The 27,233-nt window shown below is 53.6% G+C and overlaps 2 protein-coding genes across 2 annotated transcripts in view; one reads left to right on the plus strand and one right to left on the minus strand.

The window, feature by feature from the left end:
* Positions 1–27,233, plus strand: part of CACNA2D4 (calcium voltage-gated channel auxiliary subunit alpha2delta 4) — a 114,602-nt gene that overhangs the window by 68,524 nt on the left and 18,845 nt on the right. Inside the window, 3 exon segments of the mRNA XM_066258237.1 lie at positions 24,699–24,760; positions 25,852–25,896; positions 26,137–26,199. Coding sequence (XP_066114334.1) covers positions 24,699–24,760; positions 25,852–25,896; positions 26,137–26,199 — 170 coding nt within the window.
* LRTM2 (leucine rich repeats and transmembrane domains 2) lies at positions 873–17,840 on the minus strand. Its single transcript, XM_066258236.1, has 5 exons — positions 17,488–17,840; positions 10,911–11,109; positions 10,275–10,416; positions 7,157–7,747; positions 873–3,311 (listed from the first exon to the last, which is right to left on the minus strand). Exons 3-5 carry the CDS (start codon positions 10,339–10,341, stop codon positions 2,857–2,859), a joined length of 1,113 nt encoding a protein of 370 aa, XP_066114333.1. The 5' UTR covers positions 10,342–10,416; positions 10,911–11,109; positions 17,488–17,840; the 3' UTR covers positions 873–2,856.

Below are 27,233 nucleotides of genomic sequence, written 5' to 3' on the forward strand. Positions count from 1 at the left end.
GCTCTGGGCTTGCTGGAGTATCACCCAAACAAATGCTGGGAGGAAGAAAATTCTGTCTTGGTCCCTGAAGACTAATGAACTGCATAGCCCAGGCCCAGTTAGCCAGAGGCCAGTCGAGGCTTAGAGGAGGGTACTCGGGCATGGGGTGGATGAGCAACACCAGAGGCCTTGCTCTCCCCTCATCTCCTCCCCATTCCCACATCCCCAGCATTCCAGTCCATAATCCTATCCTGACTCCCTGCTGGCTGAGCCCTATGGAGAGAGCATATCTGTAAGCCCACGGTGTCCTCTGCGTGTCCCCAAAGTCAGTCTTGAAAGTTCAAGATGGTAATAGGTGAGTGGGGGCTCCTCCTGCAGGTCAGCAAACCTCACTGAAGTTGATAACACCAGTCAGCCCCCACTAACTTCTCTGAGGGAGCCCTCCCCTGCCTCCCAGTGCACAGCAGGGTCCTTTGGGCAGATGTGTGCCTTCTTGCCATGTGGCCCATCTGCCCTTGACCGTCAAGATGGGCTCATTGAAGCCAAGGTGGATGAGCACCCACAAGGCACAGAGCAGTGATGGGTCTCACTCTACAAGCCACACTGCTCTGCAGCAAAACCAGCCCAGGGTCCGCGTACCCTACTGCCAGTGCGGGGCTGAGCCTGTTGCACCTGGTCTAATCCAGAACGTGACACGTGCTCCCTCTCTCCCTCTCTCCCTTGGGCACCCAAGGTGAGGCCATAGGTAGGAGGCTCTCGCCTGTCTTATCGAGCTCTAGACACTGGGGTGCCATCTGGCAGCACCTTTTGCAGCGGCCTGGAAGGTGAGGGGGCAGGCAGCCACTCTCCCAGCATCCGTGTCCCCTCCCCACCCAAAGAATCCAGGAAGTACATAGGAAAATACAGTCTTTATTGGTCTTCTGAAACAACAAACCGGAAATATAATTTGCCTTTAAAAATCTTCTGTCTCAAGATGAAGATACCACCAGTGATGGTGCCCACCCCTCCCTCAACTCCCTTTAGGAAGTTTGAAGCTCTGGTTTCAGCTGGCAAACCCGAAGAGGAAAGACTATGCCCTACCCCAGAGAGGGCATTTAGCAGCCTCTGCTGGGCTCCCCCCCCGGCTCCCTGACACCCCGTTTGGTGGAGAATGGCCTTCTCAAAGGCAGTTCTGCCATGCCCAACCCCTCCCCCACCATGCTCTTCTATGAGATAGAAGGTTGGGGGAGCACAACGTAAGCTGTGCTTGCCCTGTCCTGCCCTGTCCTACCTCCCACCTGGCCTCGGTGTTCTGGCTATCTCTTCTTGGGCCACCTTTGAGAACCACCACCCAAATGTCCCCTGCCCCTCTGTGGCTCATGGGAAAACCACTGTCCAGCAGAGGGAGACCTGATACCCAGATTAGACTCACAGGAGGGGCAAGCCTAGGAAAAAGACTAGTGACCCCCAGGCCCTGCACAGCCCTCTCCTCACTGCCACTCCCACAACCCTGCAGCAGGTATCTCTGCCCCTTCGGTGTAGGTTCAGGCAAAGAGCACACAGGACCCCTGGCTCATGGTCTGGTTTGGAGCCCAGACCAGGTGCAGTGGAAAACTCTGGGGAGCCAGGCTGTGCAGACCAAACTGCAGGACAGGAGGCCATTAGAGCCTCAGAGCAGAGTGCGGCTGCTCTGAGCAGGCAGTGAGCTTCCACACAGGCCACCTGCTTTCCCGACATGCCACCAGTCACAGATCACGACCTAGTCCCAGCCCAAGGTCCCAGGCCCAGAGGTGCTAAGATGAAGGGTTGAGAGGTGCATAGTGGTGGTTCTTGGGCTGCAGGCTACAGGAGAGGAAGTGGTGGGTGTCCCCATGGGGCTGGCAGTGGTGATGCACTCAGGGTGCCTGGGCTCTTGGGAGGCTGCCATCCGTAGGCAGGCAGGCGGGCGCTGCAGCTTACAGGCCTCTGAGCTGGTGTCCCCAGAAAACCCAGCAGGCCAGGTGCGAAGGTTACCATGGCAACAGGCAGGCTCATCCACGTGTCTCACTTTAGAGGATCTCAAAGGCATCCTGTGTTGTAGGTTTGGGTTTTTCCCCCCTGTTGACTTGAGAAGATTGCAGTAAGCGAGCCAAGGGTTTTGTGTTCTGAGGGCTAGAGATCTAAAAGGGAAGCATACTTCTGCTCCCTAAGTTCTAATGGCCTCTGTCTCCATGTGACTGTGTGTGTGTGTGTGTGTGTGTGTGTGTGTGAGAGAGAGAGAGAGAGAGAGAGGGCGCTTTTCTCAACTGATGTGATTTTGCTGGTGATGCTATGAGTTTGTTCAAGAGTGAATTAGTGAATCCAGAAGCGGTGTGGTCGGCATGGTTGTAACAAATATAGGGACACAATGGCTTCAGCCAAGGAAGTATGTTATAACTACAGCATTGTGTTTCTAAGTGTAGAGCCAGATGATGGGATTGGTATGATCACATGAGTACCAGCTCTTGAAAGCTGGACTCAATATTTACACTGAAGGGTCATTAAGATAATCTTCCTGTCTGAGAAGAGAGTCACAGAAATGAACCCCTGGCCCTCATATTACTTCCTCCCCAGTCCCTAAATGCAGATGGTGGGGGTTGAGAAAGAGGTAGGGAGAATCACCGAGCTGTGACTACCCCCAGGGCAGGCAGGACAACGGGAGGGCTCAGTCCAGAAGCCTCCACTTGTGCACACGTTCTTTCTTCCATGGGGAATGGCAGCTTCCGCACAGACTGGAAGTCCACACTCTGGCTGGTTTGCTGGGGGGCCAGGAAGAGAGTTGAGTTGGGGGCTGTGACAGAAAGAAGGGCCAGCCCTCCCTGAAGCAGTCTCCATGTGCTCTCCTTGCCCTTCTTACTTGGGACAGGTGGGGCTGGGCTCTTATGCCACAGAGGAGATCTGCTTCTGGTCTTCATGTTCACCCTCCGGGTCCCCCATGAGGGGCTGGCGCTTCTTGAGCTCCCGGTGGTACTTGGCCATGAGGGAGGCATAGATGCAGCCATAGGCAGCAGCCACCACCATCATGATACAGACGATGCCGCAGACGACCCCAGCAATGATCACGGTGCCGATGGCCCGGCGTACGCTCACCGGCCGGTACCTCTGCTTCTGGGGGCAGGCTGTGCTGGGCTCTGGCTCAGGCTCGGCCCCTGGTTTGGGCTTTGCAGGTTCTGGGCTGGCCTTAGTGCAGGGTGGCCCAGGACTGTCCAGCCCAGCTGAGCTATTCTCATCCTCCAACTGGGAGCAGTAGTTGAACATCTCCATGGGGACTACACGCATGTCCTTCCCCCTCAGCTCCTTGGGTAGGGTGCAGGCAAGCTGGTCCAGGCGCCCCCCTGCATGGGGTGAGAAGAAAGGAGGGGCCGGCCAGGCATTCAGAAGCTGAACTCCCTCTCCCCAACCCCAGATCCCAGAAACAGAAGGCCCAGATATTCTAGTTTCTATTAGTAATGCAGTCAGTCCCGGGAGGAGAGAAACTAGCAACTATTGGGCTAAGTCCCGTGGCTGGTGAGGCACACCATTTTATTCATGCAGAAGCCATGTAAAATGGGTGTTGTCATGATTCCCACTTCACAGAGAAGCATGCAATTGTTTCAGTTGTGCCTGCTCACTCACAGCCAGACTGACCCGCAGGGTGAAACAATGGAGACACATGGGGGTGCTCAGGAAGGAGAGCCCAGAGCCTGCCAGACTGCAGTTCTGCTCCTCTCCTTGCCCTCGAACCTGCCTGCACACTGCTTGTCTGTGAATCTGGAGCACTGTGCTCAGCAGAGTATCTAATCCCTCTAGGAGTCCTCCCTCACAAAAAGAAGGAGCCAAAATCCACTGCCAAAGCCACTACTCTTCCACGCAGGACCTTTTGGTTGCATAATAGTACCTCCTTGGAGTACAGAGAAAAAGGGTTGGGCAAGAGTATTTTTCTTTTCCTCTTTATTTTTATTTATTTTTTAGCAAGAGAGAGACAGACAGAGAGAAAGGGAGAGAGATGAAAAGTATCAACTCGTAGTTGCTGCCCTTTAGTTGTTCATTGATTGCTTCTAATACGTGCCTTGACCAGGGTGCTCCAGCCAAGCCAGCGACCCCTTGCTCAAGCCAGCAACCTTGGACTCAAGTCAGCAACCTTAGCTTTAAGCCAGCAACCATGGGCTCAAGCCAGTGACCTTGGGCTCGAGTCAGCAGCCATGGGGTTATGTGTATGATCCCACGCTCAAGCCAGCCAAGGTGGATGAGCCTGCGCTCAAGCCAGTGACCTTGGGGTTTCAAACCTGAGTCCTTTGCATCCCAGGTTGATGCTCTATGCACTGCACCGCTGCCTGATGAGGCTCTTTTCTTCTTTAGAAAAGTCTAATGGCCCCATCAGCACCCAACCTCACCATCTCCTCTGAGTGCAGAGGCATCTTAGGAGGGAGCCCTGAAGACCCATGAGGGCAAAGGAGAGGAGCCGGTGTTGACGGGGGTGGGGGTGGACAGCGATGGGCGCACAGATTCACGGTGATGATGGTGAAGTTACTCTGCCACGGGAGGACGGAGGTGCAGAACACAGGGAGGGCGAGAGAGAGGGCAGTTAAGGAGGATGAGCCACCTGGACATGCCCTTGGGGTTGGAGTCAGATCCAGTGATATCTGGGTGCAGGCAACAGACTCCTGTGAAAGGACTTGGCTCCTGTCATTCCTTCGCTGCTAGTCCCCTCTCCAAGCCTGGCCACTGTGTACAATAAACATCAATCTTTTCCTAGGATGCTGATGAAAACAGCCCAGGATTACTTATTTATTTATTTTTGAAGGTGTGCAAGGTTGGAAACAACTCTACTCTTGAAAACTTCTGAAACTATACATTGCAATTCCTTGCCGTTTGGTACTGACAGTTTAGTTCCTGATGGCTGTAGGGAAGGGCTAGGATGTTCCCTAGGGATAGCACAAGGGCCTGGGTCTGAAGTTTTCCCCATCCCATGATGACCTTAGCAAGTCTTACATCCTGGGTGACCTTAGCAAGTCTTATATTCAGTGAGCTGTGTCCAGGACCCCGTTTCTATAAGTAAGAGCTGAGTGTCTGCAGGACATAGGGGCAACCTTATCTTCCTCCTCCAAAGACCTAAGGGTAAACCTGGGCTGTTATCTTGGGCAAATTATTTCATGTATTTAACTGCTTAGGCATTTTAGCTTTCTTTTTTTTTTTTTTCATTTTTCCGAAACTGGAAATGGGGAGGCAGTCAGACAGACTCCCGCATGCGCCCGACCAGGATCCACCCGGCATGCCCACCAGGGGGCAATGTTCTGCCCCTCTGGGGCGTCGCTCTGTTGCATTCAGAGCCATTCTAGCGCCTGAGGCAGAGGCCACAGAGCCATCCCCAGTGCCCGGGCCATCTTTGCTCCAATGGAGCCTTGGCTGCGGGAGGGGAAGAGAGAGACAGAGAGGAAGGAGAGGGGGAGGGGTGGAGAAGCAAATGGGCGCTTCTCCTGTGTGCCCTGGCCGGGAATCGAACCTGGGACTCCTGCACGCCAGGCTGATGCTCTACCGCTGAGCCAACCGGCCAGGGCCGCATTTTAGCTTTCTTGGCTATAAAATAGGAAGGCTATCTCAATTAGCAGTGAAAATTAAAATAGATAATGTACCTGAAAAGATACTTGTAAACTGGGTACTATACAAGTATTTATTATTTCTTCACTCACAAAAGAATGGGAGAAATTATTGTAGAGACTAACATTTTATGACACTTTACAGTATTTAAATTTTTTTTTTTTTTTTAACAACTAACACATGAGAACGTAGTGCAAATAATTGAGATTGTGGCTGGGTATAACAGAAAAGGAGTCAGTGAGACTTGGATAAAAAAAATGTTAGCATCCCTTTCAAAAAAAGGTTTTGTTATCAATTCTTTCATTCAGCAAATATTCATTGAGCTTCTACTTTGTGCTGGGCATCAAAATGTATTTTATGAGTCCATCTGATATTATGACTACTAGCAAATGAACAAATGAATACTTTTTATTGGGGACTTACTTGATGTTGAACACTTTCTAAGACACTTGACATATATTACCTATTTAATCCTCATAATGATTCACTGTTAGCCACTATGCTTACTTCTTTGCCCTCCTTTTCCATGTCATTTAATCATCCCCTAGGTCATTATAGAACTTTCTTGGTTAATGAAAGGGGGAAGGGAAAGAAAGCGAAACCAACGCCATTTGGTTTCTTATTAAAAAACTTTGATGACACATGTTCTTGGGAGAGAGAGAGTTGAGATCATCATCAAAATAAAAATTTGGCTTTATCTGTGGATTTAAGTTATAACACACCCTCCTAAAACTGTGGCTATTTAAGAGATTGCTGTGCTTAGAAAAACAAGGCTGGGCCCTGGCTGGTTGGCTCAGCGGTAGAGCGTCGGCCTGGCGTGCGGGGGATCCGGGTTTGATTCCCGGACAGGGCACATAGGAGAAGCGCCCATTTGCTTCTCCACCCCCCCTTCCTCTCTGTCTCTCTCTTCCCCTCCCACAGCCAAGGCTCCATTGGAGCAAAGATGGCCTGGGCGCTGGGGATGGCTCCTTGGCCTCTGCCCCAGGCGCTAGAGTGGTTCTGGTCATGGCAGAGGGACGCCCCGGAGGGGCAGAGCATCGCCCCCTGGTGGGCAGAGTGTCGCCCCTGGTGGGCATGCCAGGTGGATCCCGGTCGGGCGCATGCGGGAGTCTGTCTGACTGTCTCTCCCCGTTTCCAGCTTCAGAAAAATACAAAAAAAAAAAAAAAAAAAAAAAAAAAAAAAAAAGAAAAACAAGGCTGGTTTTTCTCCCTCCTTCTATCATGCCAGGGAATCCCAGAGCCATACCTAGTACGATGAAGAGAAAAATTATACTGTGTCTTTAAGTTCCCTCATGAAATCTATGAAAGTGAGATAAAGTGACAGTGAGTCCATGTGAAAGAAAAGGGGAAGAGAGAAGCTAGGAGTGGGGAGGGGGACGCAGAAAAGAAAGGGGAGCAGTTGGGGAGGAGGGAGAGCAGCACCCCCAGCCTCTCTATCCTGCTGATCATTTGGAGGCAAGGCTGGGACTCTTTCAATGTGGTTGGTGAGGAGGTAGGAGCACCCTTCTCCCCAGACCTTAGCCCCGGGTCAGCGCCCAGCCTCCAGGAAAGCCAGGGTAACCCTCCCAATTCCTCACACCCAGCAGGAACTGGCTGTGCTCACCTCGGTAGGAGAACCACTCCATCCAGTGCTTGAAGTCACGCAGGTTACAGTCACACTCCCAGGGGTTGTCCCCAACCTGCAGCAGCTGCAGACTCACGAGGGGTTCAAATGTCAGCCGGTCCAGGTTCTGCAGGCGGTTGGACCGCAGGGATAGGGAGCGCAGAGCAGGGAGTCCATCAAAAAGGCCAGGGGGCAGCTGGGCCAGGCCGTTGATGGACAGGTCCAGGTGGCGCAGCAGGGGCGAGTGCTGCAGCAGGTCCCTGTCCAGGGTCCTGATGCTGTTATTGCGCAGCTGTAGCTCCGTCAGATTTGTCAGGTCCTCGAAGATGGAGCCGGGCAGCTGGTCCAGGAAGTTGTTGGATAGGTCCAAACGCTGCAGGCTGGACAGATTGGCGAATGCCCAGCTTGGCAGGGTACTCAGCTTATTGTTCAAAAGCAAGAGGGTTCGGGTGGCAGCAGGCAAGTCTGGAGGCACCATGGTGAGGCCTATGCCACTGCAGTCCACCTCCAGGCTGCGGGTGTCACATTTACAGGAGAAAGGGCAGGCAGGGAGGGCCTCCACAGCATACAGGGTGATCCAGTAGGCGATCCCTGGGTAGGGGGGTGAGGTGGGAAGTGGGCAGACAGGTCGAAAGAAAGTGACAGGTGCAGTTACCACCTTTTGCCTGTACTCCCTCCTTACCAGTTAATATTATCATGGCCTCTTGTCTTTATCTCCTTTGGCCCAAGCCACAGTCAATGCACAAACACTTGCTGACTACATAAAAAGATATGTAACTAATCCAATATACTTCTATATTAACGTACATCACACAGTGTCAGGAGGGCTCCTTGCTTCTCAGCGCATACGGCCAAGGGACCAAGTTTGTGGAGTATGATCCTGCAGAATGGCAGGCCTGAGTTCAGAGGACAAGCAGTGCTGGTCCACAAAGATGCCTCAGCCCCTGTGGCCTCCGATGGCTGATCTTCTCAGGAGCTTGGGCCTCACTGACACCGCAGATGTTAACAAAATGAAGGGCATAAGGATGTCTGAGAAACCTGTTCCCGTGTTCCTCTCTCTGAGTCACTGCCAGGAGAGGGTTCTCTTTCCAAAATAAAATGGCCACACTGCCTCTTTCTCCCTTCTGCACTGCCACCCCCAACCTGGAGCTGCACTAGGCTGAGACATGCTACACGTGGAAGGGAGAGTACAGAGAGGCCCTCCAAGCCTGTCCCTCCCACCTCCCAGTGTGTCAGACCTGCCTGAGCCCCATGTCCAAGACGGGGAGGGCAACGTAGTGTGAGAACCGGCCAGGAGCCCAGCCCGACCAGGGTCAACTCCAGAGGCCACTGTGCAAATGACAAGGACAAGATGCACAATTCCACTTCACACTGAAGAATACTACTTGTGTCCGAGCCACTGAAGATCATGGGGCTTAGGGAAAATTCCATATTTATTCTCATTCTAAAGCCCTTACCCTGAGCTCCTCTTCCTAAGGGTTGTGGGGCAGCATTTCTATAGGATGTGTCCATTAACAGCACTCCTTGCATGGTCCCATGTTTTTCCCAGGACCCCTCTGAGTAGCAAGCCCAGGGCCCAGACTGTTGAAGGGCTGGGGAACCTCAGAGAACAGTCACAACAGCGCAACTCATTTCATTGTCCGGCAGCCCTTTCTAAAAGGACAAAACCCCCCACAAAACAACCCCAAAAGAACCCACCCTTAACTGTCCTACCAAATATCAGCGAAGCCTGCTCACGGAGAAAGGGAAAGGGGATGAGCTCAAACTAGCTCAGCTGTGCCAAGTCAGCTCCCAGAAGCCCAGAGGAAATGCCCCGGCCAGAGAAATGATGGAGACGTCTAGACCCAGCTCAGGGCCTAGTCGGCCCACCCAGAGAAGCAGCAGCTCCCCCGACCTGTCTGCCTGGGTCGGGTGGTCTTGAATCTGTGTCTGAGAGGAGTCTGGTTGTCTGGTGTTCCAAAAGGGCAGAACTGGAAGGGACAGGATGGGGCTGTGTCACTCCCTACCCCGGAGGATCGATGACAACTGAGAGTCACTGCAATGTTGACACCTGAGCCTCTCTGTTTTTTTTTTTTGGGGGGGGGGATGAGCACGGCCATGGCCATGGACGCACCCTGGAGACTTTTCTCAGCCACAGGGGCACCTGCTGCTACGACTCACTTTCTCACCTCTCTGCTGCCAGGGCAGCCTGCCCCACAGTGCCCCCCCCATGCCATTAAACACACACCATGCTGTTTAAAAAGCAACCTTCTTTAGAAGTCACTCTCCCCAGGAAAACGTTCGAACCATCCAGCTTCCCTTTCCAAAGGTCCCACATCCCTAGAAGCCACTACTTCCCACCCCCACCCCTAAGAAATTTAGAGTGGCATAAAAGCTTAGTGACAAGAAAACATACCCCTGTATTGTGAGGTGCTGAATGATTCTAGAATGAGGTTGAAAGGAGATCTGAGCCTCTCGGGGACAGGCCACTCGCATGATGAATAATTCAGGCTGCCCCTGTCAGACAGCTGCGTGACAGGGCTGACCGTGGTGGTGGTGGCGGTGGGGGGTGTCAGGCAGACCATGTCCCTCAGGACCAGCTCTTACCGCCTTCCACGGAGCCCTGGGCAGATGGATCCTCACTGACCCTTGTCTTTTCACCTCATATAAAAAGAGTTCTCGGGGGTTCTTTCCCGCTGACAACTTTGCAAGTTTCCTTATGGGAAATGGAGGGCCTGTGCCCTCATGTGCAGGGGTTGGAGCTGGTCCCTAAGGTCCCTTCCAGCACCACATTCTAAGAGCCTACTAGTTCCCCTCATTTCAGAGTTGGGAAGACTGAGGCATAAGAGAGTTCTCCAGGTTCACCCAGCAGGCGGTCCAGGGGAGACAAGAAGGAGGCTCACATTAGAGCAACAGAGCCAAAGACTTCCTGGTTCAGGAAGAGACCGACCTGGGGAGACAGAACCGCCTCTCACGGCCCCCAGCTCCTGATCTAAACACGGAGGCTCTCAGCAGTGGCTTTTCTTGAGCTGCCACAGAAGCCAGAACCATGGCAGGGCTGTAGAGGCTAGCCCCTGCCTCCCAGAGCAGGCCAAGCTGGCCCCACCCTCCGGGCGCCCACCCCACCCACCATACTCACAGGAGAACTGCCTCCACTGCAGGGCCAGCTTGGTCCTCTGCTCGGGGCCACTCCCAGGGGCCAGCATGGTGAACGCCACAGCTCTCCCAGCCCTGCACCTCCAGGGACAAAGGAGCCCCTTGGAATGTGCTACCTGTCAGTCCTGAGAGAGAGAGAAAGAGAATACTGAGCAGAGGCAGGCATTTGAGTCCCAGGCCCCTCTGGCCCAGGGGTTAGGGAGAGGGCTCCAGTATCCCTTTACACTCCTGGTCACTCACTCTCCTGTTCCCTGGTGGGAGAAGAGGCCTGAGGGGGAAGAGAAACCAGGAAACCTTCCCCCTCCCTGAGGTGATCAGGGGTGGCGTGGAGGGGCTCCGCCAACCCTAGGAGCCCTCAGTCTGAGGCACGGGGCTGAGCTCTGGGCTGTGGGATGCAGGAATTGCCCCCACTCTCCCCACTATCCCCACCCCCAGCTTCCCCCATCTCTTCTTTTTGCCTCTTTGGTGTGTTGGCCTCTATGTAGTGTTCAGAGTCACATGGTCTTCTCTGTATCTGGGCGTTTCCGTGTCACAAGTGAGGAAACTGAGGCACATCTCTGCTGGGTACACAGAGTGAGGCCAAATGCAACACTAGTCACAGTCCCACCGCCACACTTACCATCACCCCCAGGGAGGCAGAGAGCAGGCCCTCCATGGACTCTGCCACTGGGTCAGGTGTGCGGCCCAGGCCCGGCTCCTGCTGCGGGGTGGGCCCTTGTTTCCCCTCCACCTTCGCCCAAGAGATGAGTCGCGATGCTCGTCTTCCGCCTGCCCGTCTATAATAAGACTCGCTGGCTCGGGGGTTCACACTGCAGCAGCTGCTCAGCAGGAGACAGGGGCACAGAGGAGAGGGTGAGACCACAAAGCAGCAGGAGCAGGCCTGGGGTGCAGGAAGCAGGTTTCTCTCCAGAAAGGACAGAAGAGGAGGGAGGCTCTCCCTTTCTAGGGTCTCAGGGACTTGCCCTGCCCCAACTCAATGACTCACAAGTGGGACACAGGTCCTCCTCTGGTCCCCACTTCCTTCTGGGTATGGGCCAAGGGCCCCTGGACAGAGCCCAGAGCCTCCACTCTCCCAGCCCCATCCCAGGGCAGAAAGGGGACCGTGGTGGTTGCCACGCATGGAGCAAGGCAGGGAATGGGATGGATGTAGGAGGCTCTACCATTAGCCCAGCCTCCTCCTGCTCCCCTAAACACAATCCTGTCAACCCACCACCCCTGGCTGGCTCCTGGAGTTTGACCTTTCTTGGTTGCCAAATTCATCCCAGAGTGAATCCTGGTTGCATCACCCTTGTGCCCCTCCCGCAGGCCCAGTTAATTCTGGGAGCCCTACAAGCTCACGGCAGGCTCAGCAGACAGCTAAGGAGGTGGATGGAGCTTCTGGGGAGCTAGCGTGTTCAGCTCTGAAATCTTGGGTGAAACAGGGTTTCCCTCAGGCATCCAGGAGCCCTCTGCAGCTCTTGGAGTCTCTTGTGGAGTCTCTCTCCCACCCCTGGATTACAGCTGTCTCCTGGAGGGTGGCAGAGCCCACTGGGGACACAGCAGCCTGCACGGGCCCCTCCACTGCACTCCCAGCAAGGGCAGCCCACTCAGGAGGGAGGGCCTTGCCTGCTGTCTCGGCTTTGGGCTTTTCTTCCTTCTCCTTCCGCCACAACAGGAGCACTCCAGGTTGTGAAGGACTCGCAGGGGCTGGCAGAGAACATCTCAACAACCGAGCACAGACGAGGTTGTGGGGAGCAGCCTGGTCCCATGTGCCTCCTAGACAGGTCCCAGGCTCTGGGCTGAGGCGTGGTGTGAATGCTTCGAGTAGCTCAGGCGTGTCCCAGCTGCCGTCCCAGGGCCAGGCCCCGCAGGCCCCGCTCCCAGGCTGTCAGGCAGCGCTCTGGGCTCACGTCCTTGTCAGGTCATTCCCTAGCTGTGCACCCTTAAACAGCCTAAACTCTCTGGGCCTCAGTTATCTTAGCTCAAGTGATGGCAGCAATAACTTAATGGGTGGCATGTCTGTGAGAATCAATCTCTTTAAGGGAGGAGAGTTAACATTTACTATATTTAGCACATAAAATACCTGAGGAGATAGTTCAGGTGAATGTGCCCAGATTGGGCTTGAGCCCACGGCAGACGTGAGAAAACACCAGCAGCTTGCAGCTGACCTATGGGATATCTCTTTCCTGGTCCCACCAACCTCACGCATGGGCCTGTGTCTCTACTCACTGAGCCTGCACCAGGCCTGCTGCCGGGTGTGCTCACACACATAGCCTTCACAGACCTCCATCACAGACAGCAGGGTCCACCCTGATTCTGTCCCTAAGGCCCTGACCCTCAGAACAATCTCTTACCCCAGCAAGAACCCTGATATCAAAAGCTCATAGTACCCACATAATATTAGGCATGTCAGTAGCCACCCAAGGCACAAAGACAATGACCAAGTTGCCCTAGGTCACATGGTCGGTTAGGGATGGAGTCTCAGGCTTCTGAACCTGGCTGCCCACCCATGCCTCAGTGACTGTCACCTGGCATGGCCCCTGTGTACACAGAGTGAGGACACACAGGCTCCCAGACACATGCTTGGAGCTCCCAACACAGCACGTGGTACACACACACACCCACAGAGAGCCGTGCAATTAGGCACGTGCTAACATACACACACGTGTGTGCACACATGCATGTGCTGCTGGCAGCCCTACTCCTCCCATCCAGGTGGCACACTGAGCTGCCTGGCAGTTCCCGAAAGCTGCCAACAGACAAGTATACAGGAACACCTCACAGTGATGTCTAAAGCAAACTCTACAGGGCAGTCCCTACCCCAGGATGTGTTCCTATTCAGACCCACATGGGCACGGGGATCCAATCCAACCTCTGTGCCCATGCTACTCAGCTTTCTGCAGGGAAGCAGGTGGTGGAGAACCCCTCTTATCCAAGCCCAGACCCTATTTCCACCCGAGCCTCTTCTCCCCTTGCAAGTGGACTCTCCTTTGTACCCCATTAACCCTTCCCCAGCTTCAGGGTCCTCACAGAAGTAAGGCCAGGGGTAACCAGCAAGCAGCACTCAACAACGGTGGTGGTCTCGAGTGCAGGTCCTGACGTCCCAGCCCCAGAGTGATGTTACTATACAAATCCAGTCAGGCAGGGCCCCACAATGCAGACCCATGAGTGGTGTCTTGTGAGGTGACAGGACACTGTTGAACCTCATATCCCTGAAGAAATGTGATGGGAACAAGGCACCCTGGTCCATGAGGGGGACTTATGTTCCCTGGACACCAGAGAAGTGACCCTTAAGGAGATATGGGCTTGAGCCCAGCACTTTCTAGCACCTTGGCCCTCTGCCCATCCGAACACCTCCAACCAAAGGACTCTTTTCTGCCTCTGGAAGTCTACAGCCCCATTAGGAAGGAAATGACCTAATTAGAAAGCTTAGGGAGCAGCTGCTGCAGCAAGCATTGGCCAGCTGCTGGGATAAATTAATGCCATCCAATAGGGCAGTACTCACCCAGAATGGGGAATGGAGGCAGAAAAAGAGTCAGGGGGTCCTGCCAGAAAGGTCTCCCATCTCCATGTCCCATGGCCTGGTGGCTCTGGATGCTGGACCTCTTCCCAATCCTCATGGGACTTTTGTCACAGAGACAGAGATACCAGAGAGCAGGGGCCCCCTTTCACTGGGCTTTCCTGGGAGAACCAGGGTTGGAGGGGGGGCTGGTGAGTTAAAAAGCAGTCAAGTGGGGAACTCCCTGAGAACCAGAAACCTAGGGCTACGTGTCCCGACCCTTTGCCCCTCCAAGTGTTCTCCAAGAAGCGGCAGCATGGACTCACCTAGGAAATTCTTAGAAATGCAGAGTCTCAGGCCCTTCCCTGGGCCAGCTGAATCAGAGCCAGCGTTTTAACAAGAACCAGATGATTTGCATGCATATTTAAGTTTGAGGAGCACTGAGCTAGATCATTTCTCTCCCAGCAGACCCTGGTACCTCCCAGGAGGCCATGCCAGTCAGTCTCTAAAAACCAGGCACCAGCCAGGGAGTGGCAGAGACCTGGGCAGAGAGGGGAGGGTTCTGACATTAACACCTCCTTCCAGAAGCCTCCCTATGGGGAGATGTCACTACCATAGCAGCAAACACCTGTGTAGAGGGTTCTTAGTCCTCATAACAAGTCTCTAAAGTTAGTGTTATTATTAACACCATTTTTCAGATGGTGGAAACTGAGGCCCAGGCAATTAAGTAACTTTCCTCTGATTAGGTAAAGGAGGAATACCCCTTTGGGTCCAAGTGGTCTGGTGACGAAGCTCCTATGTCCATTCTGTCCCGGATCTGCTGACACACAGAGGTTCCCGATAGAGGAAGGCAACAGCAGGAAAAGGGGGGGTGCAACCTCTCATGAGTGCAGCACCCCACAGTTAACGGGCGTTCCTCTATCAGCTCTCTCACTGGAGCTGAGAAGACGTGCTCTTACCCTTCCTCCTGATGGGGACATCCTCCTGATGGGGACGTCAGCCAGGGCTCCCCCACCCCCACCCCGCTGCCCTCTGTCCAGACCCATCATCCATGTAGCAAGGGATAGCTCTAGGGGCCAAGATCTGGACAAAGGAGTGACGAGGGCTTTCTATAAACCCTTCTGGTCGAGGGCTGGGTGCTGAGGTGAGGAGTGTGAGCTGGGAGCTCCCAGGAAGCCAGCGGTGGGAGACAAAGAAGCAGCCCTAAGAGCAGAGGTTCCACGTGCTGCTGCAGAGCTGAGTGGGTGCAGCGCCCCCTGCAGATGGGGGGTGGGATCTGCTTCCCCGGGGGTAGGGCACCTCACCTCCGCCCCCATGGCAAGGAGCAGCCTGCCCCGCTCCCATTCCCTTCAGGCACCCAGGTTAGGATGGCGCAGAGCCCAGCCCTCTCCTACTGATGGAAGTTCATCCTCCAAGTGCAGTGAGCTCAGACTTCAGCTGGTAACCACTCGGAAACCCACCACAGGCCTAGTGTCCACACCCTTCCGCTGATGCTTCTGCATGTCCATCCCCCAAGTCAAGTGTCCAACCCACAAGCCGTCAATGCCCGTTGTGCCTCAGCTTGGGGTTCCTGACCCCTGGGACAGCACGCTGACCCAGCTGTGAACACTTCCCCTGGTATCTCCCTTTGGTCAAGGCACTTAGACTCAGGATAAGGGTCCCCTGTGCACTAGACTAACTGAACCTAGAAGCAAAAAGGGCCTTGGCAGTCTCCTTGTACACAACTCCTTTATTCTGCACAGAGGTGAAGGCCACAGGATAGTGAGAGGTGGGGCTAGTTTTTAGGGCTGCAAGGACAGTGTCCCCAGGGGGCCGAGAGGGAGCTGGATAGTGGGGTGTCCCAAGCTGAACCCTGTGTGGCAGGGACCATACAAAGCTGGGCTCTCCACCTGCGACCTCTGACCTGGCCACCCAGGCCCTTCCAGGAAACACTCTCAATTTTTCCCACGCTGGTTGTTCTCATAAACACACTGCCTGGGCAGCATGGAAGCAGGCTTTTAAAAATGTTTACTTGGAACAGACAGACCCTTCTGGTTCACTTTAAAATGAATGCCTCATTCTCACCCCTGGTTTCCTGCACCTGGTTTCCTTGTCAGACATTCCCAATCCCAAATAGACCCTCTGGGAAGCAGAACAGAAAAGCCCCCCAAGTCACTCCTCATGAATGAGCTACGTGCTCACTGAGGCCTGGATCTGGGCTCAAGGCAGGGCTGGCAGGAGCAGAGGAGGCCTGATCTGGGGGGAGAAGGAAGGAGGCCACAAAAGGGGGAGACTGGCTCTGCTTAAACTCCTTCTCTCCCCACCCCCGAGCTCCCCAGAGATTTCAACCTTATATAAACTCCCTGTGCCCTTGATGTGCTGCTCACTCAGCCCCAGGCAGCCCTCCACCCAACTTCGGTGCCTCAGAAACGGAACAGAGTTTGCTTATCCAGGCCTGAGACACAGCTTCCAGCCAAACCCCAAAGAAACCAGATTGGTTGCTTATAAAACTTCCTCCTTCTCTTGCCACCCCCGGCTGGCTTTCCTGGTCTCCCTCTTTGGCAGTGTCAGAGACTGTGCCAGTGGGGGGTGGGGGGGGGAGCAGGAAGCTGCTGTGGGTTTCCCTTCAGGCTGGACTCCCCCCCATCTCCATGTGCTCAGCTTCCCTCCCCTCCCCCAGCTGATGTAGTTATCTAAGCTGCAGAGTGTCAATCAGAGTCCCAGCGAGGTGATGCCCAACAGGCCCTGACAGCCACAAGCCACCTCACCACCATCACTCCCAGAAACACGGCCTACAGGAGAGGGCAAAGCAGCAACCTGGAATTGAGTAGGCGGGACTCCTAGTCAGTCAGACCCCCTCTCTCTGCATTGTTAGAGGGGCCTAGGTGCTGTTGAGAATGTCTGTGCTGTTCCCACTCAGGGTGTCCATGGCCATGGGGTCAGGAAGCCAGATGGGCATCGCCTGCTCCCTCTAAGCCGAGTCCACGACCCCCACAAAGCCTGGGGCGGGCTAGGAGCAAGGCCTTGGGCTCAGCAAGGAAGAACTGCAAGGCTCTTCTCCCTCATCCAATCCTAGCCACGCCCCCAACCAGATGGCTTCCCCACAGCTATGTGAACCTGCATCCAGCCTCTGCAGCCTTGTCCAAGGATAGCTGCTTGAAGGTTTCAACCCCATACTGAGGGCACCCTGCAAAGAGGCCGGGACTGGGAGGTCGGTCCCCGTGCCTCAGATGGCACAGTCCTGCCGCCTGCCACCCCCACCCTGAGCCACCATGCCCTGTACCAAGCCAGTCACCAGCTCCTCCTTCCCCACAGAAACCAAGCTCTTCAGGCTGTCTGAGCAGGGCATGCCGACGGGCACAGGGCTCCCGGCTGGCTGTCCCCATGCCATGCAGCAGGAACTGGTTTCTGTGCCACACAGGCCTGTTGCCTGGCCCTGGTGCTGCCCCTCTCCCCGCTGTTTTTCCCTAGCTTCTCCCTCCCCAGAAGAATCCTAGCTCCTGTCCCCAACTGTGTGAGGTCAGAGTTCCCCACTCGTCCTGGATCTGTGGGCTGCACAGATGTCTGCTCCTGAGCACTTCCCCAGCCCCAGCATTTGCCCCTAGGCAGGAGGTGGCAGCAGCTACCTATCTGTGCAGGGCAAAGAGACCCAGCAGAGATGGGACTCCAGTCCCCAATTCCCAGCTACCCAGCACCCCCACAAACCCTTTATTCCTTCCCACCAGCTCACAGCACTCACCTTCCTCACCCTGACCTCGAGCTCCTTAAATCAAGTAGCTGTGAACCATCCAGTGAGCCCCTCCTAGGATTCCTGGAGACATCCACCCAGCACTGCCAAGCAGAGCACTGTGGGCAGCGAGTCCCCGATCCACCGGGAGCAGGGACCTGGCGCGCAGCACACGGCTCGGCTCAGGGGAGAAGGGGGAGAAGGAACGCCTGCCGCCGCCGCTGCCAAGGGGACGGGGCTGCTAGGTCAATAACAAACTGAGAGGGAGAGAGGGAGGGACAGAAGGAGGCAGATAGGAGAGGGGAAGAGAGGGGAGAGGAGGAGAGAGCACGCGCGAGAGCGAGGAGCCAGAGCAATGGAGTGACAGCTGGGGGTACATCTGTGATGACAGCGACAGTAGCACACACAGGCGAGGTGCAGCACACAGGCACACGCACCAGCGGCCGGGGAGGGCAGCACGCACCCTTGAAATGCTCACATTTCAGTGGAAAAAAAAGGCCTGCGGATGAATCGCTCCCAACTCCAGGGAGGAGAAATGCTGTTTTTACCAGGCACCACCATCTTCCTTCCCCACGCGCCTCCAGGCTCCCCTGCCTCGCCACCGCCCCTTCTTAGCCTCTCCCCCTCCCTTTTTGTCCCTCCGGGGAAAGAGGGTCAGGACCTAGCCCGCAAAGAGGCCCCCCTGGGAAGCCGGCTGGCCGGTGTCCTGTTAAGAGACTCGTGGGGCGGGGCGGTAACCCCCATCTTGCCTGTGGAGGAAGAAACACTGATCCCTTCTGTCAGTCAGGGGGCATTTATTTCAGGCAGGGTAACTGGAGGGGCTCTGAGGGGGGGGGGGCATCTGCCTTTCGTCCTCAAACGGAGTCCAGAGCCTCACAGCCAGGGTCAGATAGTCATACAGAAGTCCCTGAGCCTCAGCACCCACAGACCCAGGTGATTTTCAGGAAGCAAACTGTGAGGACCTGCTGGAGCTGGTAGGCAGACTGTCTGTGGTGCCCTGGGTTAGGGAAGACTGGTATTCAAGAATTCAGAGGCCTCTCTACTAACCAATCAGGACAAAGACGCTGGAGAAACTGATATGCCAAGAGATGGCCAGTGTCTGTTCCAAGGGAAAAGAAGCTAAGCCAAGGAGCAGCCTGGCCCGGGCACTAACCCCTGAATGACCCTTCCTTGCAGTTCTTAAAACCAGCCTGACAACTAAGTTAGCAAGATCAGGGACATCCCAGGGTCCCTCTTCCATCTCGCCTGCTCTCCTGGGGGATTCACTGTCAGAACTGGGGGTAGGGGTTGAGACTCAGGACACCCCTGACAGGAAGCTCCTGCACCCAGGTTCCTTCCTGTCTGCTCAGCTGGGCAACACCGCTGTGGGGGTCCCAAGCTGCTGTCCCAACAGGAGAGAGCACCTGTCACATGCAGATTGCCCTCCAAGTTAAATCCTTCCACCTACCCCTCAACACACTTTCCACTTCGTAGCCCCAAAGAGTGTGCCCTTCCCCGAGGCTGGAATGGTTTCCTGAAAATACTCAACCACAGTGTGACCTCCTCTGTGAAGTCACCCTGATTGTTCCACAGACTTGACCTTCTCTGATCTATGACCTTTGTTTGGGCCACCCTGTGGTTATCACAGAAGATGCACCAGCTTTCTGTGGTGGGCGTGCCTGCTTTCCTGCACTGCAGGCTGTTCAGGAAGAAGCTTCTGCCTCAGCCAGCCCAACACTGACATGACAAGGGTGAGAGGCAGGAGCCCAAGCATAGGCACCTGAGGACGAGGACGCACAGTCAGACTCTCTGCTCATGAGCTAGCCCAGTGGTTTCCAACCTTTCTCATCTCATCGCACACATAGCTAAGTACTAAAATTCTGCAGTGCGCACACACCAAATAGATACAGCTTTGATTCATTCCCACTGGACAGCTATTGTCGTGTTGGCTGTTGTCATTTTTTTTTTTTTATTTGACAGTCTAAGGAAAAAGAGGCCAGTGCCTCTGCTAAATAGTCAGGTACTGTATATTTTAAAAATTCTTGCAGCACCCGGGTTGAAAATCACTGAATTAGCTAATAACTGGTTAATGAATGGACAGCCCTGGGCCTCAGTTTTCTGCCTGTAGAATGGGGAGGTAGCCTGACAGAGGTCTCTGGTCTCCCTTCCAGCAAGGGCCCTCTGTAATCCATATTCACTGAGTACCCTCAGGCTCCGGCTTGTGTTAGGAAAGGCGGCCCCTCTAAACCCCGCCGTCTGCGGCTGGGTTACCCAGGCAGAGGGCAAGAAAGGACAAAGTAGCCATGAGAGCTAGGGGTTTCTGCCTCCTCATGAGTATGGCCCCTAACAGGGATCATGTCTCTCTGTGTGTGCAGGTGTGTGTAAGTGTGTGCGTGCACAGCTGTTTGGTTTTGCCATCTGTAATGACTAAGCAGCACCGAGATGACAGCCAGGACGCAGAGCAAAGAGGTCCATATCGATATGCCTTCTGCTGCCTGTGGCCTTATTTACATTCTTTGTTAGGTTGTCTGCCAGCCAGGGAGATCTTAGAGAACCGCTGCTTTGGAAGAACGCATGAGGTCATTGTAGAGAAGCAGGGGGGGTTGGGACAGACTGGGCTAGGGCCAGGAGAAGGGGGTCTGAGTTCTCTTCATCAGGTTGTGGCAGGTCCCCCAGGGATCAGTCAGGGTCTAAAACAAGGACCCACATGCAGAGGCATAAGGGGTGGGGGATCTCTTCATAACCCATGAGAAGTGGGGAGAGGCTAACCTCAAAGGCCAAATGCCTGGGCTTTCTCAGGATCTGGGGAGGAAAAGCACAATTTGGGTTGTGAGGAAGATGAACAGAAAGACCTGACATGATTAAAGGCAAGGGGCACAAGCCATTGAGCACGGCAGGACACAGTGAATCTGTTGTTGAGGATATTCCCACGCTCCTTGCTATCTCCCCTTGTCCATATTAACCAGCATCTAACAGTTCCTACCAGAAGGAAGTTCTTGGTGTCTCAGCTAAATTCCCTGTTTCCTAGTGGATTTCCTCCTAGGTCTTCAAGTGAATCAGAGCACAGCTAAATCTCCAGGATCTCAAGCCCAGTATCTGTAAGAAGGCAGGGCTCTGTATTTGGCAAGGCCTCAAAGCCCAGAGTCAATGGACAAAGAGAGCTTGCAGAGTTTGCTTCCCAATCAAGTGGTTGGCACAAGAGAATTCACAAGGGTTTCGTTATTGCACTCCACTATGTGCTGGGTACTATTGCAAGGGCTAGGAATCCGAGCTCAATGCATTGCCTGCTACTAGCCATTTGCAATGCTGGTGGCCGAGGCCAGGTAGGTTTACATTGGATTTGGCCGATGGTAGAAAAACTGCAGAGCCGGAAAAGGTTGGGCGATTCCATTTATTGGAGTCTCACAATGGCGGTCAAGCACATAGGCAGGGGGAACTGCCTCTCAGGCAAACAAACAGCAAAATGGCCCCTCACAGTAGTGGGCAGGCAATTCGCACATGCACAATTCCCCATCTCTCTTGAGCACAAGCACTCACAGCCTTATATAGGCCACACACACTTGGCCCTACTACACACCCATGCACCAGATAAAGTGCTTTCAGCTGGTAACCCTGCGAGCAAGCCTAACACAGCTGCCCCACACCATTCTAATGGTGAAAGATGAATGGTAAATGAAAATGAAAGAAATAAGCCATGTTGCTTAGAAAAAAGAGCAATGAGATAGAAGAGAATGAATGGTGAAGGAGAGGACTACTTTATCTGGGGAGGCCAGGGAAGGCCTCTCTAAGGCATGATGGTTGACCTGACCAGGCTGTGGCACAGTGGATAGAGTGTCGACCTGGGATGTTGATGACCCAGGTTCAAAACTCTGAGGTTGCCAGCTTGAGTATGGGATCCTAGACATGACCCCTGGTCACTGGCTTGAGCCCAAGGTCGCTGGCTTGAGCCCAAGGTTGCTGGCTTGAGCAAGGGGTCGCTGGCTCGGCTGGAGCCTGCCAGTCAAGGCACATATAAGAAAGCAATCAGTGAACAACTAAGGTACTGCAACAATGAGTTGATGTGTCTCATGTTTCTCCCTTTCTGTCTGTCTCTCTTAAAAAAATGATGTTTGAGCTGAGATCTGATGATGAGGATCCAGCCATGTATAGTTCTAGAAGAAGAGCATTCCAGGAAGAGAGAACAGCTGATGCAAATGCTCTGGAGTGAGAATAAGCTTAGCATGTTTTGAAGCAGAAAATGATTTGCATTGAAATCAGAGATATCAGCAGGGCCAGCTCCTGAGAGTCTCATAGGCAATGTTACAAAATAGATTGTGTTAGAAGAGCACTGGGACAGTTTTGGTAGGTTTTAAGCAGGGGAGTCACATGATTTGATCTTCAGAAAGGTCATTCTCATGCCTATGTGAAGAACAGATCATGGAGGGCTGGAGAACAGTGAAACCACTTAGGGGTTAATTACATTAACCCAAGTGAGAGAGATGATGGTTCAGCCCAGACTGGCAGCTGGGGCGGGGGAGAGAAGTGGACAAACTTATGAAGTTTTGGAATAAGGTCTGCAGAACATGGATGGGATGGCGGAACATTTTAACAATTAGGTGGAGAATGTGCTCCCAAATGGGGAAATCTCAAGGAGGGTCAGGATTCAGGGGGAAATGCCAGGGTTAGTTTTGGATATGTAAACAGGTGGCTCAAGTGGACATGTCAGTAGGTAGCTGGAATATCCTAAATTCTGCAAAGGATACCCAGATGCCCAGGGCCCAGAGCTTTCCTGGAGGAGCATGTGATCCAGCTGTGAAACGGAACCTAGTGGCAGGGGAGGGGGTCTGCTCTGTGCCCCACTCCTGCCAGTTCTCAAGAGCCTCAAACACCTGTGTCATTAGGGAAGAATTAACCCCACCCTCTCAAGACTCCCTCTGTTAGAATCATGGAATTTCTTCCATCTCAGAAATGTCACGAGGCTTGGCACTAATAGGCAAAGAGGCAAAGTCTCATTCTAGGAATCATCTGAGAGCTCTTTGACTATAGGAGCCAAGGACCCAGGTAAATAAGCTGTCTTAAATCCCAAAGATCTGGTCATTCTGAGCATTAGTGTGACTCCCCTTTGATCATTTTTATAAGGTTCCTTCTTGTTCGTTCGCTCAGTCTTTTTCTTTAGGTGGAAATGATCTGTCTGTAGTAAATATCAAGAGTGGTCTTAAAAGGAAGAATAAGGGGGCATGACTGAGAGCCACTTCCAGTCTAAGAAGGAGAGTGATGCGGGAAGAGGGAGGGGTTTGGCAACCAGGGCTGCTGATCACCTCCCCCTCCGCCACCACTGTATCTATGTCTCTCATGAACCAAGAAGTGGGTCTACCTGTCCCCTTCGAACCTCCTACTCCTTTCAGCCACCTGGACATTGAAGCAAAATAAAGCCCCCATAGAATTCAAACATTGCCATATCATAGCCAGAGTGCCAGTCACAGACTTGCCATGAGACCCCAAGGAGGGGAGGGCCACTCAGGGCCTGGGCTTCTTCATGTGCACATGCAGATGCTCCAGGACTGTGTTGTCTGAGAGGGTCGCCACCAGCCATAGGTAGCTATTTAAATTTATAAAAAATTTAAAACTCAGGTTCTCAGTCACAGTAGCCATATTTCAAGGGCTCAAGAGCCACATGTGACTAGTGGCTGCTGTGTGGGACAGTTCCCATCTAGGACAGCTCCATCAGCTCAGAAAATTCAATCAGATAGTGACATTTTACAACAGTGATTCTCAGACTGTGGCTCCTGGACGGCAGCATCAGCATTACCTGGGAGCTCTTTAGAAATGCAAGTTCTCAGGCCCCCTCCCAGACCCACTGAATGACAAACTCTGGAGATGTGGTTTAACAAACGTTGCAGGTGATTCTGAGCCATGCTCAAATCAGAAAGCCAAGACTGTAGTCCGACCCAGGGCGGGAACTCTGGCCCCTGACCTTTCCTTGGGCTCTCTCTCTCTCTCTCTTTTATTTTTCCCATCAACTTTTTCTAGGATCATTTCATATTGAGAAAAACAGAAGGGTACAATTCTGTATCTCTGTGCCATACTGGAAGTCTGGTCCATTCTGAAAGAACCATCCGAGTCTCAGGAAGTTAGAATGATTGTGCTGGAGAATCTCCTCAGTGAGTTCCAGTGGTGTGACTGTAGAATGTCTCATGAAAACAGCAGAATGGCTAGGAACCCAGGTGCACCCCCATTTTACAGACGAGGGAACTGAAGGCCAGAGTAGATGGGAGCTTGCCTCTCAGCTCCTTCCTGATGACTGGGTCTGACTCAGTTCTAAGGAATAAAGACAGAACCAGGACTCACTGGTAGACCCAGTGAGTCCTGGTTCTGTATTTAGGGGCTAGGTGACTTGGGCAACTCGTGTAATCTCTGTAAGCCTGTTTCCTCAGCTGTGAAGTCTGAATAATAATAGAATTGGTCTGCTGTGTGGATGAAACGAGCTCATGAACGCAGGCGTCCCTGGCACTCAACACATTTTCGGTATTATTATACCAAGCAGTAGGAAGTCGGCCTAGATTTTTTCTTCCTTTTCTTTTCAATATAAGCTGCTTCCACCACTCCGACTCCCCCTGTTTTGTAGCCCTAAATTTCTGTTAGGATGTGAATACCAGCTTGTATCCTCTACACCTATTTGGGAACCAAAGAAGCATAGGTGGCCCTTCTAAATGGCATCATCAAAAGAATAGTTTTGCAGGCTGGGACAATCTCTAGTTTTCTGGGACCCACCTGCAAACCTAGGGGAAATCAGGTACAAGAGAGGTTGCCACATCAGGCTGTTCAGAATCTAAGAGGCCTCATGAGTGACCTACCCACATGGCCATGAATCCAAGTACCACCACTTTTGGTCACGTGACCTTGAGCAAATGGTACGGCCTCTTTGCCACAATGTTTTTATCTGTGGTAAGGGGGCAGTGCTCTGTCCAGTGTACCTGCCTTGAGTCCCCCAAGATCTAAGGATGAATGCTACCTTTGTTCTCTAGAACCCAGACCTCATCTTCCCCTCAGATCATTTTCTGGTGCTGTGAAGAGATAGAAGCCATGGTCCCTTCTTCCCTTCCTGACCTCACGCCCCAGGAACCTCAGTCCACATGCTGCCAGGGGACCTAGCTTTCTGCCCTGGTGCTCACTCTCCCCTTAGTTCCTGCTGATACAACCCCTCTCTTTAACTGGAATTTTCTTTTCTCTGTCTCTTTCCTCCCACCACTCCCCTCCCCAAACAGCGGTGGGTGTCCAAATGAGGCTGGACTTCCTGCAGCGTACCTTCTGGGCCGCCACGCGGCAGGTGGGTGTGATGGTGGTAGGCCAGGCCAGGGCCAGAGGGCTCCCCAACACCTCCACTGTGAGGAAGGGTTGGCACTTTCAGACCCATTCCTCCACTGCCCTCCTGCCTCTCAGTCCTCCTCCTGGGCCCCTGTCGGCGCTGCTGGGTCCCCTCCTCTGCCGGCAGCCTCAGTCCTTCGTCCCAGTCTTCCCCACCCAGTGCTCTCTCTCAGCTTAAACTGGGGCAAAGGGCGGATTGTGTCCCCTCTGGGCCTGGTCTGCCTTAAACTGAGTCTCTGCTGCCCCCACTCAGCAGAGTAAGGAGACTGCCCTCCTCCATCCCTCCAGCCAAGATCCAAGCAGTGTGTGGTCCTCCTCATGAGAGCTCGGCCTTACCAGGGCCCTTCCCAGCCACCTCTTCCTTTCCTGCCTCTGCTCCCCAGAACCCTCAGACCTGGCTCCTCCTGGGCTTTCTGGGGCTCCTCATTGCCCTCCACAATTCCCTCCAGCCTCAAATTGGCCCCCATGCACTGAGCCTCCTGCTCCATGGCCTCCGTTCACCCGTTGCTGCACCCTCCTTGGGGTACGTTCAGGGAACCAGACAGTGAGGATGGGAGGGGTGGGAAGGGAGGGAGGTGGCCACCACATCGTGCAGGATGACAAAGAACAGTGAGAAGCCACCCCATGGGGCTCCCGGCAATACAGCTGACCTCCTCCCCTCAGCCCCAGCTGCAGGGGCCATGGCTCCCTCCGAGAAGGCTGACCCGATGTGCTTTGGCTGCTGCTAGCCAGCCAGGATCCTGCCTCAGTGCCCTGTCCCCACTACCACACACAACACACACATATCAGATACATGCTTGCACACACACACCACATAGATACCAACGTGCACATGAACACACATACCACATATACAGCACATATACCATACATAGACACACACCAAATATAGTCACCCATGTGCACGTACCATAAACACACATCCACCAGTCCCCACACATCAACACACAACACAAAGGTAGCACATACACAGCAGTCCCACGCTTACATGCCACATAGCTACTGTACAAACACGCGGGTATTCAAAACTTACAGTCGTCTTCTTCCTTCCAGTGCAGTCCTGTGGACGGGCCGTGCCCAGAGAGCTGCCAGGACAGCGTGAGTTCTTCCTGGCTGTGAGGAGGGTGGAAGTGGGAGCCATGGGCCCCTCAACCCAAGTTCTAGATGGGCCAGCTCCCCTCCCACACAAATGCCCCTCCTTCCTATAGTGCTGGGCCCCACAGAGGGCCCTTTCTCACTAGACATGAAGGCTTGCCTTCCCAAATGTCAGTTCAGGCAGGGAACCCAGGAGGTCGGTGGTAGTGCTTGTCCTCACATCCCTTCTGGGTTTCTCCCCAGGACCTGGACTGCTTCATCATCGACAACAACGGGTTCATTCTGATCTCAGAGAGGTCCCAGGAGGTAAGGTGCTGGGGAAGTGGACTGAGAGAGAAGTCAGGGCATCTAGTAGCCAGGTCTTCAAAGGAAGGGTTAATGACCCCAGGAAATAATGTTGGTTGTAAGCCAATTAGAGTGAAAGGTCTAAAGAAATGGGATCACCTCTTTTTTATTTTTTTTAGATGAGAGGAGGGGAGATAGTGATCCTGTATGTGCCCCAACCGGGATCCACCCAGCAACCCCATCTGGGGCCCAATGCTTGAGTACCCAGCAACTTTTAGTGCCTGAGGCTGATGTGCTCCAATGGAGCTATCTTCAGTGCCCAGAGGCAAGCTCAAACCAATTGAGCCACTGGCTGCTGGAGGGGAAGAGAAGCAGATGGTCATTTCTCCTGTGTGTTCTGACCAGGAATTGAACCCGGGACATCTGTACACTGGGCCAATACTCTACCCACTGAGCCACCAGCCAGGGCTGGGATCTCAACATGGTGAGAGTACAAAATTCAGACACTTTCCAACTCAAATGGTCATAGAAAGCATTACTTCTTTGTTTTGTCTGTAATCAGGCCTTCTCCTGTGGTCGCTAGTTAAGGAGAAGCTCAGCAAGGTTATATGTACTTTAGAGGGGCCTCTGCCCAGAGTCCTAAGCACCCTCCTACTGCTACTTATCTCACTCCCTCTGTCATGTTCCTCTCTTCCTTTGTCCAGAGTGGTGGCTTATAAACAACAGAAGTTTATTGCTCACAGTTCTGGAGGCCAGATATCTGAGCTCAGGGTGCCGGCATGGTTGAGTGAGGGCCCTCGTCCGGGTGGCAAACTTCTCATTGTACCCACATGTGGTAGAAGAGACTGGGGAGCTCTCCAGGTCTCTTTTATGAGGACATTAAACTCATTTCTGAGGGCTCTGCCCTCCTGGCCTGATCTCCTCCCAGACGCTCCACCTTTGGCCATCACCTTGGCGGTTAGGTTTCAACATGTGAATCTGGGGGGGACACATTCAGACCATAGCACCCTCCTGTCTATCTTCATGAGCCCCAGGAAGGCCAGGCCTTCCCCCAC

This window comes from Saccopteryx bilineata, chromosome 2 (assembly GCF_036850765.1).
Source record: "Saccopteryx bilineata isolate mSacBil1 chromosome 2, mSacBil1_pri_phased_curated, whole genome shotgun sequence".
Taxonomy (NCBI): Eukaryota; Metazoa; Chordata; class Mammalia; order Chiroptera; family Emballonuridae; genus Saccopteryx; species Saccopteryx bilineata.